The 16,084-nt window shown below is 37.9% G+C and overlaps 1 protein-coding gene across 1 annotated transcript in view; it reads right to left on the bottom strand.

Moving 5' to 3' along the window:
- INSC (INSC spindle orientation adaptor protein) overlaps window positions 1-16,084 on the bottom strand; it is a 143,905-nt gene that overhangs the window by 17,254 nt on the left and 110,567 nt on the right. Inside the window, exons 8-9 of the mRNA XM_034416997.3 lie at window positions 10,357-10,528; window positions 5,099-5,277 (exon numbers count right to left, since the gene is read on the bottom strand). Of these exons, the coding sequence (XP_034272888.2) occupies window positions 5,099-5,277; window positions 10,357-10,528 (351 nt within the window). The remainder of the gene's footprint in view (window positions 1-5,098; window positions 5,278-10,356; window positions 10,529-16,084) is intronic.

Here is a 16,084-nt window from a genome sequence, read left to right as displayed (position 1 = left end):
AGTTGGGTTTTTCTGAGAAACAAATATGCAATGACAATACAATAGTCTACAAGAACAATTTTAGTGAACGATAAGCAGAAGTTTTAGTAACCAGGTCTCCAATCAACCATATTATAAGTTTTAGCACCCAGAATAAAGAAAAACACACAATGTCTTTTCTACAGCAAGAAGATATAGGATTGCAGAGGTTTCTTTTGTTTTTAGCTGATGCTGCACATAAAAAGAGTATTTTTCAAAGTGTTTGCAAAGAGAGGTGGAAGCAGCTATGGCATGGAGAAAATTAAGGAAAAGACCAGAAATAGAGGAGGGATATGGGATATGAGAAGCACGAGAGAAGAGATCTCAGTAAAGCATTTGAAAATGAGGAAAAATTGCTTTTTTCCCCCATAGAAGTACACTTCTGCAGAAAACTGGAGAAAAAGACTTAAATGTGGGAAATAACAACTGAGAATTGAAAATGATGATGTTTAGGGTCTCTGAGAGAGAGAAAACAAGAAAAGCAGAAGACAGTTGAGGAAAGCATTTGAAAATCGAAAAAACAATGGAATTTTCTTTCATCGTTACAATCTCACTTTTTTCTGGTGGTCAGCAATTTACACTGTGGAGTATTATGTTAATTAATTAATATTCACAAGAAAATAGTTTTTGTGCAGTTTTATTATGATTGCTGACATGAGTAGAAAAAAAAATTAATCCTAAAACAAGGATTATAGCATCATTTCATTATGTGGTCAAAGTACATAAACATGAAATTGCCAATATTCATTCATGATGATCTAGATATGCTATGAAACACATTCAATTTTTTGCTGTGGTGTCTTTTATTTCATTCGACGGTAGAGATTTGCGTTGTTGTGGCTTGGTTACCAAAGACTATGAGGGATCATTATTTGCATCTAGAAATAGCTGAACTTTGCTGCCACAGTTCCATTAGAGAGGGAGGCATTCAATTAACTGCTTTTATCGATGCAATGGATTCTGTCAACAAAGCAGGGAGAGGGGAATTCCCCCTTCCTCTACTGCTCCTCTTGAACTCTGCAAATGCTGTGTGAGTGGGAGAGAATATTTCAGGGATGAAGAGAAGGGAAATTCCTACAGCACAAAGGCAAAACAAGTCCTGGCATTAGATTTATCTTCTTTTTAAGGAGGAAAAAAATCATTTATTTGCTTAATGATCTTTCCCCACAACAAATAAAGATAGGGAAAAGATGATTTGACTAAAGATTGTTCTTGTGAAGTCGTGTCCAACTCTTTGCAACCCCATGGACCATAGCACACTAGGCTCCCCTGTCCTCCCCTGTCTCCCTGAGACTGCCCAAACTCATGCCCACTGCTTCAATGACCCTATCTAACCACCTCATCCTCTGCTGTTACCCCCTTCTCCTTTTGCCTTCCATCTTTCTCAACATCAGGGTCTTTTCCAATGAGTCTTCTTTTCTCATTTGGTGGTTTCTCATTTGAGTTTCAGCTTCAGTATCTCTCCTTCCAAAGAACAGTCAGGACTGATCTCCTTTATGATTGACTGATTTTTATTTCCTTGCAGTCCAAGGGACTCTCAATAGTCTTCTCCAAGATCACTAAAGATATCTAAAGGTAAAATAATCAAACTCTACTTAATTATTCCTTGAAGAGTCCTCTGTGAAACTGCGTATATGCATTCATGTATATGAAAATGTGAACAAAGGAAGAACCCATTCTTATGTCTGGAAGCTTCTTATATGTTTGTAAACAAAACATTTTGATTGCATCTAAAGATACAAACAAGGAACCAATTGATATACCACACTAATTAGGATAAAAAGATTGATTCTACATTGCTAGGGTTGGTAAAAGCCAATCTTCCAAACTCTTACCTGCATTTATTTTTATATCCATTATGAACTAGTGTGCCACTTTTTAATTTCTTAAGTATTTTTGAGAAATTTAATTACACAATTCATCATTTTCAGCTTTGTTAACAGAGACAAACTGATTACCTCATTTCTTACTCTGCTCCTGAATTTGTTCTTTAAATGTAAGGCCAGTCACTTTACAAATGACTGTCACACATGCCAGGATATATTATTATGCAAAGCATTCAAAAGAAATAACAAAAAAGAACTTCAGCCATGCAATGACGTTTGCAAAACAAAACTAAACAAAAAAAAAGAGTATTGTTTCTGGATACAATTCAAGCTCTTAAGTCTCCAAATGCCATATATTGATTGAGAGCTGAAATAAATAAGGGATTGTTAATAAAGATGCTGACTCTTATATCAATAAAAATGTTTATGGAGGTTGTTCCTCTAAGGCATCCCAACACAGGAAAACCAGCACCATATTCTCTCCTCTCCTCTCCTCTCCTCTCCTCTCCTCCCCTTTCTCTTTCTCTTTCTCTTTCTCTTTCCCTCCCTCCCTCCCTCCCTCCCTCCCTCCTTCTCTCTCTCTCTCTCTCTCTCAGACACACACACCGGTATCCAGGAATTCACAAAATGATTTAGCATATGAAATAGAAAATATTTGTTTCCAACCTTACTGCAATTCGACTGACTGAGCAGAGGTGACACTATCCATCTTACCAGGTCGAAGAAACAATATGAAGAAGCAACATGATTGTGACCCAGCACTTCAGGTTATATTAAAGCCTCAGCTGATAGTTTCAATAAAAAGAAAGGGCTTCTGATATAGTTCTCCTGGGTAATAGGTTATAAGAGGTGGAAAAAACAATGCCAAGAAAGAAAGTGTCGTTACTTCTTTTTACTAGGAGTAGGAAGTACACCTTGCTTGAGGAAGCAGCTTGAAAGAATGGTTTCATTCAAAGCATTGTCCTAGTTTCAGGTCTGCATAAGAAGGACCCATAGAAATAAATTGGCTTGATTTCATCCAAGGTTGGAGAAACTGTAGACTTCAGATGTCTTTGAACAATAACTCATCACTATCAAGTTGACTGATATCAAAGGAACTCCATCCTTGTCCTAATTAGTACTTGGATGAGAAATTAAATAGAAGGGTACGTAACGATTCTGTTATAGGACCAGAATCAGAAATAGACAGTTTGTAGCTCAAGTTGTAGGTTTGTCCTCCAAGCTTGCTGCTTGGTTCCTGGATGTTTCATTGTGCCAAATTAGATAATACCTTCAGTGGTTTTTTGGGGGGTGAAGTGTCTTGTTTGTTTATATAGGTCCTGGGTGATCGGTCCTGGCTTATATAGGTCCTGGGTGATGGACTGGTTTAATCACAGGTCTATTGAATCACATGACTGATTCACAAGGCTGGTTGATTTATAAGACTGACTTAGAACCACTGTATGAACCAATGAGAAAGCAGACCATCTGAACCCCCAATCAATGAGCACCCCAGGCCACACAAGCTGAATTTCACACCTCACAGCAACCAGTCAGAAGTCACAAGACCAGAACCAGTCTTGTGAATTAATCAGCCTTGTGATTTAGTCGGTCCTGTGATTCAATTGGTCCTGTGATTCAACCAGTCACAAAACCACAAAACCGGCCACCCAGGACCTATATAAAGAAACAAGACACTTCATCCCCAAACCCTCCTGCTGAAGATGTTACCTAGTTTTGTAATGAAACATCTGGGTGCCAAGCTCGGAGGACAAACCTCTGCCTATATAGAAACAGTTTATTAAGTAAATCTGATCAATAAAAGACAGATCATGTATGAAATAGCATTTCTAGGTAACTTTCTACTATTATGGATTTTTTTTTTTCTTTAACAGGTCAAACATTAGCAGATTTTTAGAAGTCTAGCAAGTTTTCCTTCTGGCTGGCATTTGGAATTATCCTTTATAGAATTGTGATAGAAAACTAGGTTCTGATACAGAGTGCTTGATAGCCTCGAAGTTTTAATCACTATAATAAATGGGAAAATGAGAGGGACAGCAGTTTAAAAAGAAAAAGCAAAGAAATATAAGTGAAATTAATTTAAATCCATTTTTTGTTTGTGGATTAAAGTGAGAATTTAGACCACCCATGTGATTTAACCATTATAAAGTGCTTCCTGAAATGAATGTGATTTTTCTGATATTTTAACACAGCCAGTGATGATATAACAAAAGGAACAAAACCAAAACAGTATATTTTCTTTTAGAAAAATGAATTTATTTAAATTTATCATCTTTGTAGGAGCAGCACTATTTTTGAGAAATACTAAATCACTTCTGACCTCAATTAAATTATGCCTCTTCCATTTTTGGCATGATGACTCATTGGATAAAAATGTCATTTCTATCTACTTGCTATTTTAATCATTCCTAATTTACAGTATATTTGGACTTTGACATAGCCAGTCCATCCATTTTACTGAATGGGGTGATTTGATCAATCAAAGAGAACACTTTCTATTTAAAAATATTGTTAGCAATAAAGGCTATCAGAATTGTATATACAGTCCACCTTCTCACAGAACAGAAGGATACATATATTATATTCTATGTCGCGCCACTGTGGACAAGGTTTACATGAGTTCTCACAAAGGAGGCTTAGAATAAAGAGACATTTCTTTATTTTTGCACAGCATATATTCTGTGCCATATCTTTCATTACACTGACCACCAAGAGGTGCCATGTTATCAGTTTGATCCTCACTGGGAATTGCTACCCATATCTGACTCCTACCAATAAGGATGAAAACTGCTATTATTTTAATTATTCTTGAGTTGATTTATTTTCTTTCCTAGGCCATAACCTTTCAAACTATTAGCATCATGGCATTATTTAAAGGTGCTTACTTCTAAATAGATTTCCAGAATGGTTACTAAAGCTATTACATCATTATAAGCAAAGCTATGTTATCCCACAAAGCTGGCTTTGCATGAAAAAGTCTTTAATAAATGCTACAATAAGAAGAAAAAGCCATGAAAGAGAATTCCAAAACTCTGAGGACATCAACACTAAACAGGACAGTAAGATGAAGCTGTTATTTCAATTTTTTTGGGCATATCCTGTTCAGAAGATTTTGTCCATTAAATGCAAAGTCAGCTACACCAAGCATTAAATCAGGAGTATTCTGAACTCTTTCCTACATCTATATATTTTTTTTCTTCTACTATGTCAACCATTCATGTTAAGTTCTCTGGACATACATTAAATATGCTTACCTGATCTCGAGAATAGGGACTATCTACTTTCTGTTTGTCAGAACAAGCTGCAATAAGAATCTTCATCGCATCCAGTTGAAGCAACATCTCACAGGCCTTTGAGTCCAAAAATGTAATATTGGCAAGTGCAGCTGAAGCCAATAGGAAAACTTCCCCAGAGGCAGCCTCTTGGCACAGTTCTAGGAATTAGAAAACACAATTAAAATATTAAATTAAAACCAGCCCATTTATTTAACAGAATAACAGTCAGAGTTAAAAGGAACCTTGGAGGTCTTTTAGTCCAACCCCCGCTCAAGCAGGAAACCATGTACCATTTCAGAAAAATGGTTGTCCATTCTCTTCCTAAACGCCTCCAATGAGCCTACAATTTCTGGAGGCCAGTCATTCCATTGATTACGGTAATCGTTCTATCAGGAAATTTCTCTTAGTTCTAAGTTGGTTCTTTCCTTAATTAGTTTCCTTGCATGCTTTGTTTGCTTACATGTTTTAAAACATTTTATGGGTGGGAGGAAAGATCCTTGAACAGCTGTTTACTTCAAATAAAAATGCATGATACAAATGTGGTTGTAGCATAGAGCCTGGATGTAGATATAGATTTGGTTGCTAGATCAAATGTAACAGTATGCACAGATAAATATAACTAATTGATTCACAAGATATTTAATTTGTGTATCTTGCTATCATTATAGCTAAAGCTGTGCTATTTTCCCTTTCTGGGAAAGAGCATCGGAAACCCAAAGACCTCTTAAAATGCTGCAGACAGAGCTGTTATTATAACCTTCTAAGTATCTTTTAATTTCTGTATACATCTATTTTAACTAAGGTCTGACTCACCCAGCAATTTGATTTGTCTGTGGTTCTGGGATTAAATAAATAAGAACAGTAATTCAATTACTTAGCTATAAATTTAATGGAGAAATTAGAGATTTATTAGAGGAAAGATTCCCTATTGCAGTCTTTTCTTTCTAAATATGCTTAGGTACAGCTAGACCTGAATGCAAAAAGTAGATGCTTTAATGCTAACAACAGATAACTCTCTTACTTGTTCATCATAATTCTAATAGCAGAACCTCATGTTCCAACATGATAGTAAATCAGATGCTTAAACCATGACTGTTTTCATCGTCGTCGTCATCATCATCGTCGTCTGGCAAATTATTATTATTACTTTATTCATTAAACTTGAAACTCAGTCAACTGAACATTCAAAAATGCATCACAAATACCATTGACTGGTGCTAATGGTTGATACGGGTTGCTGCCAGTGTCCTAGGTATCAACCAAGTACCTTCTTAAGATGTACGATGTTCCAAGTAGCGCAGTTTTTTGCAGTTCCACTGGTGTTATTGCAGAAAGATGCAAATTGCTGATGTACCTTATAAAATTCTTGGACATGGTACCAAGTGCCCCGATGACAATGTGTATCACTGTTACATGTTTCATCCATAGCCGTGTAGTTTTGATGGCCAGGTCGCGATATTTCGTGATTTTTTCCAGTTCTTTTTCTACGACTCTAGCATCTCCTGGTACCATGATGTCAATAAATTGTACATTTCGGTTTTTGACAACTGTGATATCTGGCGTGTTGTGTTCCAATGACAATCCGTCTGTATTCAAAAGTCTCACAAGATCTTCACCTTCTCATTTTTTATAACTTTTTCCACTTCATTTTCCCATGACTTTTTGGATACAGGAAAGTTGTGTTTTTTACATAATGACCAGTGGATTAATTTAGCAACTCAGTCGTATCTAGCTTTGTAATCAGTTTGTGTGATTTTGCTGCATTCACATATTAAACGTGAAACAGTTTCGACTTTGTTGTTGCAAAGTCGGCAGTTTGGATTGTTGGTGCATTTTTGTATCTTTGCTTTCATGGCATTAGTTTGTAGTGCTTGTTCTTGAGCAGCCAGTATTAAACCTTCTGTTTCTTTCTTGATGGTTCCCATCTTAAGCCATGCCCATGTAAAGTTGTCATCACATTTTCCTTCAATGTTTTTCAAGTGCTGTCCATGCAAAGCTTTGGTTTTCCATCTATTTAATCTGTCATCCAGCTGTTTTTCCTTATATTCTGCCTTTGTTTCTGTTGTTTTTATAATGTTCTCCATTTTCACAGCCTGCAGCAATTTTTCTGTACTTTGGTTCACATAATCATTCAAACTTTGTTTTTCTTCTTCTGCATTATTGTTGTTGTTGTTGTTGATGATGATGTTGTTGTTGTTGTTGTTAATCTTTGGTGAGATTAACAGCCTTTGAGGCTGGTTAATAGCTCAGCAGCTCGAGTCCTAACCAAGGACCTAGGAACTGTTAAGGTATCGTCGGAGGATGTAAGCTGTTCCAAGTAGGGTGTTTTTTTGTAGAGTCAAAATGTTCAAGTCCGGTAAATTTAGAATTTCTAAATAGCGGGGTAGCCCTTTGGGTATTGCTCCAAGGGCTCCAATTACAATCGGGACAACACACAATTTCTTTTTCCACAGTCACTCAACTTCAATTTGCAAATCCCGGTACTTTGTGATTTTTTCTTGCTGCTTATCTTCAATCTGTGCATCACCAGGTATTGCAATGTCAATGAACCATACTTTTTTCTTTTCAACTATTGTTATGTCAGGTGTGTTGTGGACCAAGTGCCTGTCAGTCTGAATCCTAAAGTCCCACAAAATCTTGAGTTTCTCATTCTCTAAAACTTTCTCAACCTGATGTTCCCAGTGGTTTTTGCTGTACTCAAATCCAAACTTCTGGCACAATTTCCAGTGAATGATCTTAGCAACACGGTCATGGAGTTGTAGGTAGTCAGTTTGTGAAATTTTGCTGCACCCACTAATCAGGTGGTCAACTGTCTCATCTTTCTCATTGCAGAGGCGGCATTTGCTGTTGGTGGTAACATGTTGAATTTTTGCCTTCATGCAGTTTGTGGCTAGGGCTTGTTCTTGAGCTGCCAAAATAAAGTTTTCGATTTCTTTTTTCAGTACTCCTGATCTTAACCAATTCCAAGTTAGTTTCTGGTCAGCTTTGCCTTCAATATTTTTCAAGTATTGGCCATGCAGAGCTTTGCTTTTCCAATTTTCAGCTCGCTGCTCAATTACTTCTTTCTTATATTCTGCTTTTGTTTTAGTTGTCTTTAAAAGGCCTCTTTTATTTACTTCCTTAATCATTGGCTCTTCACTTTTCTGGATGTAATCATTCAAGCTGTGTTTTTCTTCTTCCACAGTCTGCTTTACTTGTAGGAGTCCTCGACCACCCTCTGCTCTTGGTAAATATAATCAGTCAACAATCACTTTTAGGGTGCAAGGCATGATTTATTGTCATAAGCTTCCTTGTTTTTCTGTCCAAATTGTCTAACTCCATCTGGGATATTCCTGCAGAGTATCTAATCACAGGTATAGCCCAGGTATTTATGGGCTATAACTGTGAATAATTTATTATTATTATTATTATTATTATTATTATTATTATTATTATTATTATTATTATTATTATTATTTATATGTTGCTTGGCTGTTTTGTTTGCAGGTTTTTTTTCTATTTTCTATTTTAATTTTGGAGATAAATAAAAAAATATTTTAAAAAAACATTATTTTCTTTCCTGCTGATTTCTTCTATATTTCGGCAGAGGTTTCCACCACCCCACCCAGGTAAAACGTGGCATTTAGCATAAGCCAGCAAAATTAAAGCCATCCACTGGATGGCAGTTTTTGCCAGAAAGTGTGTCACAAGTTTTGTGGCATCATTAATAACATTTATGTGATGAAGACTGCAACACTATAGAAGCCAAGAGGAATTGAACTGATTTAAATTCATTTGAGAGCAGAAACTAATGTCCACCATGAGAAAAAAAAGAAAGAAAGATCTAACCTCTCAATTTCCCTTCTAACAATCTAGAGAGTCCAGGCGAGAGGTGATGAGGGCATGAGTGACTGTGCACAAGTAATCCCGATCTAGGCAGGGCCACAACTGGCGGATCAGGCAAACCTGATAAAAAGTCCCCCTGGCTACAGCCATCAGATCTTCCTCCAAGGACAGCTGTGTATCCAGGAGGATGCCCAAATTGCAAGCCCTCTCTGTGGGGGCCAAAGACTCGCCCCCAATAGTCAGTGATGGTGTCAACTGACTATAGCGGGATGCCAGAAACCACAGCCACTCAGTCTTGGATGGGTTGAGCCTGAGCCTGTTCCTCCCCATCCAGATCCGCACGGCCTCCAGGCACCGGGACATCACTTCAAGGGCATCATTGGGGTGGCCCAATGATGCCCTTTGAGGGCATATTTGAGGGGCTGCCATAAAGAAGAGAGGGTCAATCTATTTTCCAAATCACCAGAAGGCAAGATAAGAAACAATGGATGGAAACTAGTCAAGAAGAGAAGCAACCTTGAACTAAGGAGAAATTTCCTAATGGTGAGAACAATTAATCAGTGGAAGCTTTTAAGAAGAGACCAGACAGCCACTTGTCTAGAATGGTATGCAGTGATGGCGAACCTTTTAGGCACAGAGTGCCCAAACCAGAAGGCACGTGCCTGCCTGTGCGCATGCATGCACGCACACGCCCCAGAGCATCAGAAACCCAACGACCAGCTGGCTGGCATGCATGCACGCCTCGGAAACCCGACAACCAGCTGGCTGAGCTGGGGCAACGGCCCACATGTCCACAGAGAGGGCTCTGTGTGCCACCTCTGGCACGCGTGCCATAGGTTCACCAGTACGGGTATAGGGTCTCCTGCTTGAGCAGGGAGTTGGATCAGAAGACCTCCAAGGTCTCTTCCAACTCTGTTATTATGTTAAGATAGAAGTTAAGGAACAATGAAATAAGGCCTTTGATTAAAAACAGTTCTTCACCCTTTCCTAAACAATCTGAGATTAGGATATTTGAAAATTCTCCTAATCAGTAGAAATATTCCTGCTAAGAGTCAGCATGTCAATTGAGACAGGCTCTCTAAAACAAAAATATAGAAAACTGACAGCAGAAAAAGACCCTTTGAGGATTTTTTCTTGTTGTTGTTTTCTTTTTAATTTATTATTTTTAACTTTTTATTTTTATCAGATGATAGACGTGTGTTTATCTCAAGCATGCTTAAACTCAATTACAGATGATTAACTGACCCAAAAGAGGAAGGGAGAAAAGTGAAAAAGCGAGAAAAATTACGCAAATTAAAAGAAAGATTACGATTAGCATATCACACATAGCATGTGGTAATTAGTCTAAAAATTTCCAAAACCTTCTGCACCTTAACAACATTCAAACATGACATTTTCATGGATATACATACTGAGAAGCGCAGTGACAATTTCTTCCATGTTCTCCAGAAAGCTGTTGAGATGCTGAGTGAAAGTGAGCTGAGGAGATGTGATCTGAGCTATTACTGCAGCTGCTTCAGCATGAGTAGCTTGGGAATGTATACCATCTGTAAGAATGTCAGCCAAACATAATATTCCATCAACCTAAGGAGAGAAGGTGATGAAAAAAAAAATGATGGAGCATATTTTGACAAAGCAACCTTGAGATGACAAGGGTTATAGAGAATAATCTAGGAGTTGAAGTGCAACCCTCTTTGAAAGCTAGTCAAACAACAAAATATAAAGCCCCTATTTTTTTATCTATCCCTTTGTAAGATGTACAGAGAATGGAACTGTACAGTCAAGACCCTTGGTTATAGGAGTGGATACATAAGTAAACAACATTCATGGTCTTTTAATCGGAGTTTACCTCTCAGCCAGAGGTGGGTTCTATTTACCTTTACTACCGGTTCACAATGGGAGCGGATTGGAATGGATTTTCTGTAGTGCACTCTATAGGTGGCTACTCCTAAAGAGCATCCAGAAGCTTCAGTGGTAAGAATGCAACTGTACAGACAATGATGTGTTCCCTAGCATAGCATACATTACACCTCTGTTCCTCAAACTGCATTGGCTGACAGTTTGATTCTGGGTGTAATTCAAGGCACTGATTTGAAGTTTAAAATCTTACGTTTCTTGGAACTAGATTATTTAAGGGATTGACTTTTCTTAATTTCATCTCCCTATCCCATCAGGTCAAGTAGAAGGGTTATGCTTTAAGTCCTCTTAAGCAGTACTATCTGATGGGATCCAGGACATGCACTTTTTCTTCTATGCCCCTAACTTCTGGGACATCATTCCCCCCCACACACACACACACACACATGAGGTGGGATTAGCCCCATACTCCTAGCCTTACAGAAAACCCTGAAAATGTGGTTTTTCTATCAACCTTGAGCCTGCGAGGATCATTTGTATGAAATTAAGGCACTGTTCTTCTATTATGGGAAAAAAGTGAGGATTTTCATGCCTCTCATGTCTTTATTTTTGTTTTTATTTTTGCTTGATGTGTCCTGAATTGTTACATAGTTTATAAGGGGCAAAAATCATATTTTGTGAGATGAGTCCCTGTATAAATTTGCTAAATAAATAAAATATCCAAGAAGTCAGTATTCTCCCTAAAATTAAATTATAGAGAACAGTTTTCCTTCTGGGGATATCAAAAAGTATTACCTAATACCTAATATCTATTATCACATTTTTCTATTATCACATTTTTGTTATCAAATGTATTGGGCTGTTCATCATAGAGTATTCAGTTCATGTGTTCAAATGTCTTCAGTTCTTGTTAATACATAATGCTGATGCCTTAAGTGATCTATTTAAAGCTTTTCTGGCTCTCACTTTTATTATTCATTAATAAGCCATGCCAAATTACCTTACCTATCCCTATCTGGATATAAATTAATATATTTGATTTTCTGTTATCCATAACAGCATTTTATGAAAAGTGCTATCAAGTTTACAAAAATGAATGCTATTATCTTAGAAATAATTATGATTATAGCAAGGATAAATATAACACAGGCCTATTTATTTTATAGAACATAATGTTTGGTGTGTACTATTCGGAAATGAAAATTATGTTCCCAATGTCCATTTTTTTGGACAAGATGTCATCATCAATCTATATTTCTCTAATCATAAGAAAAGTAACTGTAGGCTGACTCCAAGGGAAGTGTCAAACACGTCATAAGTCATGTGTCTCTGCGCACCCACAAGAGATCTACGCCCATATTCAATTCCATTGACTCATATCTACCGCCAATTTGCTTTGACCGTTAGTAGCTCAGATTCTTGTAGAGAGTTTAAGCCTGCAATAAATCTTTATATTCATTTGAACTGCTGGAATTTCCTGATTTTCCTGGCCCGTGACAGTAATCATTTGCATAACTCACTTTAGTACAGGGAATATATTTCTGCTTGAACAATATGACTACAAGTTAATATAAATATTTATATTTAAAGCAGCATTTCAATTTGCATTTTCTAAAAAAAATAATTCACTATCAAAATATCACATTTTAAAATACTTAACACTTTTTTTGAAGTTAAACACTGTAGAAAATACTTAGGGTATGAACAAGGCTGCAAATACAAAGTTCAAACTTCGTATTAATTTGATCAACATAGTTGAATATCAGAACTTGCCAAGGCAGAATTTCTCGAGCGGCTACTACTACAGTCATGTCAAGAGTGCCGAAACACTTCCAGATTGAAAGTCGTCTGCTTTCAAACTGCTGGGTTGGCAGAAGCTAGAGCATGTGGTGGGAGCTCACTCCATCCTGCGGCAACAACCAGATCTCAAATGTGAGCCTGCCGATCATCAGCCCAGCGTTCTAACCTTGTGATTCACAAGCTCCTGCTATGATGCAGATCATGTTGTGATTCACAACAAAATAGCCTAGTGGGTTTAACTCTTCTTACACAAAGATAAGTCATGTCTATCAAGATTCTCAATCACCCAGGTCATGGTTGTCCTAAATGTGTTTTTTTCAAAAGGCAAGGTTTTTGTTTTTCCTCTGAAAACATTTCACTTCTCATCAAGAAGCTTCTTCAGTTCTAACCAAAGAAGTTAGAACTGAACTGAACGGTTAGAACTGAAGAAGCTTCTTGGATGAGAAATGAAACATTTTCAAAGGAAAAACCAAGACAGTCCAGTTCCCTTTTGGGAAAAGCACCTTTGGGCCAAAAATAAGTCATATCTCCTCTGATCATCTTCAATCTATGGCTTTTATTGTCTTACTGCTTCATAATATAAAACTGGAATATTGTTTACTCTCAGATCTTTTTTTACAGTGAATTGCTGCCCTTGATTATGAGTAAGTTATTAGAAATAGAAGAACAAAATGAAGGCAAAAGATTTGCTGAAATCTTGGATTTGGAGGATAGGATTTAATTTCGAGAATAAAACTACATGAATTTACATGGTTTATCCAGAAACAAAACACTGCAGGTTTGGGAAATGGCGCAGCGGTTAGAGTGCAGTACCGCAGGCTACTTCTGCTGACTGCTGATTGCCAGCAGTTTGGCAGTTCGAATCTCACCAGGCTCAAGGTTGACTCAGCCTTCCATCCTTCTGAGGTGAGTAAAATGAAGACCCAGATTGTTGGGGACAATATGCTGACCCTGTAAACCATTTAGAGAGGGCTGTAAAAGCACTGTGAAGCAGTATAGAAGTCTAAGTGCTATTGCTATTGTTATACTACACTGAGGCAAGACCCCCTACTCCTCTCACAAACAATTTTCCCTCTCCCTTATCACTGAGGTACAATAAACCCAGGTGTACTTTACACTATTTGGGCCTGATGCGGAAGTAAATGCAAGTGTGTGGGAGGGGAAATAAAACTTACCAGGTTACACCATTTATAAGCGTCCAATAATAAATTTTAAAAGGACAGGGGAACAATCTAATAAAAGCACTTTAACATCCCAAAAGAAATTGCTGTTCCAAGCATTTATATAATTAGCTTTCACACTGAAAGGAACTTTGGAATGTTGCCCTGCTTTCTGCTTAATTCTGGAGAAGTAATCAGCTAAAATGTCAAACATGCTCAATATCTTGGCAATACAAGAGAATGGGTCAGCTAGATAATACAAACAAAAGAATTCTATGAATGCAGCATAATACAAGAGAGAGTTTGCATTTGAGGAATATTTGAGTGGTGAAATCATAACTGTAAAGTTTAAGACTTTCCAGTTAAGGAAATTGTTTAATAAAATTTGTCAGGTATAGCCAGTTGGAGGACAATCTTCTTAAGCATCACTTTTCTAAGCAGTGAATAGGTCACTTGCAGTCTTAGTCCCTTTATCTGAAAAAAAGGTACTTGTCAGACATTATATTTCATACAGTATATGCCCAGTGCCACACTAGTGATGCTGCACGCACAAAAGGCTCATTTGACTTAATAGTTTCACATTTAATAGGGAGAGGCTTTAGCCCATTGCACTGACAGATTTGAAATTTGGAGTTTTGAGAATATGTCACATTTCTCATGATAAGGGCATTGAATCACAAAATTCCTATCCAGAAGGAGAAAACTGTTGAAAATTCCATGTCATTCTTCTATCTGTTTCCCAACCTATGTAAACTTCAACTCCCACAATTCTCCAGTGAGCACAATTGTTTTGAGAATTCTGAAGTCCACATATCAGGAAGGCTATCAGCTTAGGAAACCTTGTTCTAGGATTTCCCTATGATCCCCAGTTTAATTTTATAGATTTTTTTTAGCAAATAGGTGCATCTCCAAAGTAACATCTTTATTGCTTGGTAAGGCCACACTTGGAATACTGCATCTAGTTTTGGTCACCACGATGTAAAAAAAGATGTTGAGACTCTAGAAAGAGTGCAGAGAAGAGCAATAAAGATGATTAGGGGACTGGAGGCTAAAACATATAAAGAACAGTTGCAGGAACTGGGTGTGTCTAGTTTAATGAAAAGAAGGACCAGGGGTGACATGATAGCAGTGTTCTGATATCTCAGGAGCTGCCACAAAGAAGAGGGAGTCAAGCTATTCTCCAAAGCACCTGAGGGCAGGACAAGAAGTAATGGGTGGAAACTAATCAAGGAGAAAAGCAACCTACAACTAAGGGGAAATTTTCTGACAGTTAGAACAATTAATCAGTGGAACAACTTGCCTCCAGAAGTTGTGAATGCTCCAACACTGGAAGTTTTTAAGAAGAGATTGGATAACCATTTGTCTGAAATGGTATAGGGCCATGATGGCGAACCTATGGCACACGTGCCAGAGGTGGCACACAGAGCCCTTTCTGTGGGCACGCGCACCATTGCCAACTGTTCTTCTGGTTTCTGGTGAGCACATGCACCGGCCAGCTGGTCTTTGGGGGTGCCAGAGGACTGGAAAACTGCCTGAAAACAGACTGAAAACAGGCAAAAAACAATGTGAGTGCTTGCTTGCATGCACATTCCAGTTTGGGCACTCAGTGCCAAAAAGGTTCGCCATCACTGGTATAGGGTTTCCTGCCTAAGCAGGGGATTGGACTAGAAGACCTCTAAGGTCCCTTCCAACTCTGTTATTCTATTCTATTCTTACAGTTCCTAAATAATCTGTGTGGTACGTAGATGTTGTTAGGAGGTTTTGTATCTTGTTTCATTTTTGTTGGTTTGTTTTCCTTATTAACTTCCATTTAATTCTCTGTAGTTTTAAACCAGGAACTTTGAAAGAATGTCAGGGAAAGTAAATTGGTGACCTTAAACAACATATAGGTGTAGATTATAGACCTTAGAAGTTTAGATGTAGATGATAGACCTTGAGAGAGAGCTGGACCCTGCGGAAGGGAATTTGGAGTGCATCTGGGCAGACACGATACAATGATACCATTTCCTTAAATCAAACATGTTACACCTCCCCTCCCCCCAGGATTGGGCAGCATGCTTTGAATCACACTTTCACTTTGAGATCCAAATCAATACAGCCTAGGAAGGTGTGATTTATGCAGAATATAAATGAAGATGATTTCCCCTCCAATTAAGATACTTTAGGGCAGTGGTGGGGAGCCTATGGTACACGTACCAGAGGTGGCGCTCAGAGCCCTCTCTGTGGGCACACGGGCCATTGCCTCAGCCCAGCTCCATCGCGTTTCTCCGTCATGTTTCTCCGTTGCGTTTTTCCATCGCATTTCTCACCATCGCTTGCAAAG

The sequence above is a fragment of the Pantherophis guttatus genome, chromosome 1 (genome assembly GCF_059756535.1).
Source record: "Pantherophis guttatus breed Tessera chromosome 1, ASM5975653v1, whole genome shotgun sequence".
In the NCBI taxonomy this organism is placed as follows: domain Eukaryota; kingdom Metazoa; phylum Chordata; class Lepidosauria; order Squamata; family Colubridae; genus Pantherophis; species Pantherophis guttatus.
Note: the sequence above shows the minus strand (reverse complement) of the source record. Positions and strands in the feature narration are given on the sequence as shown.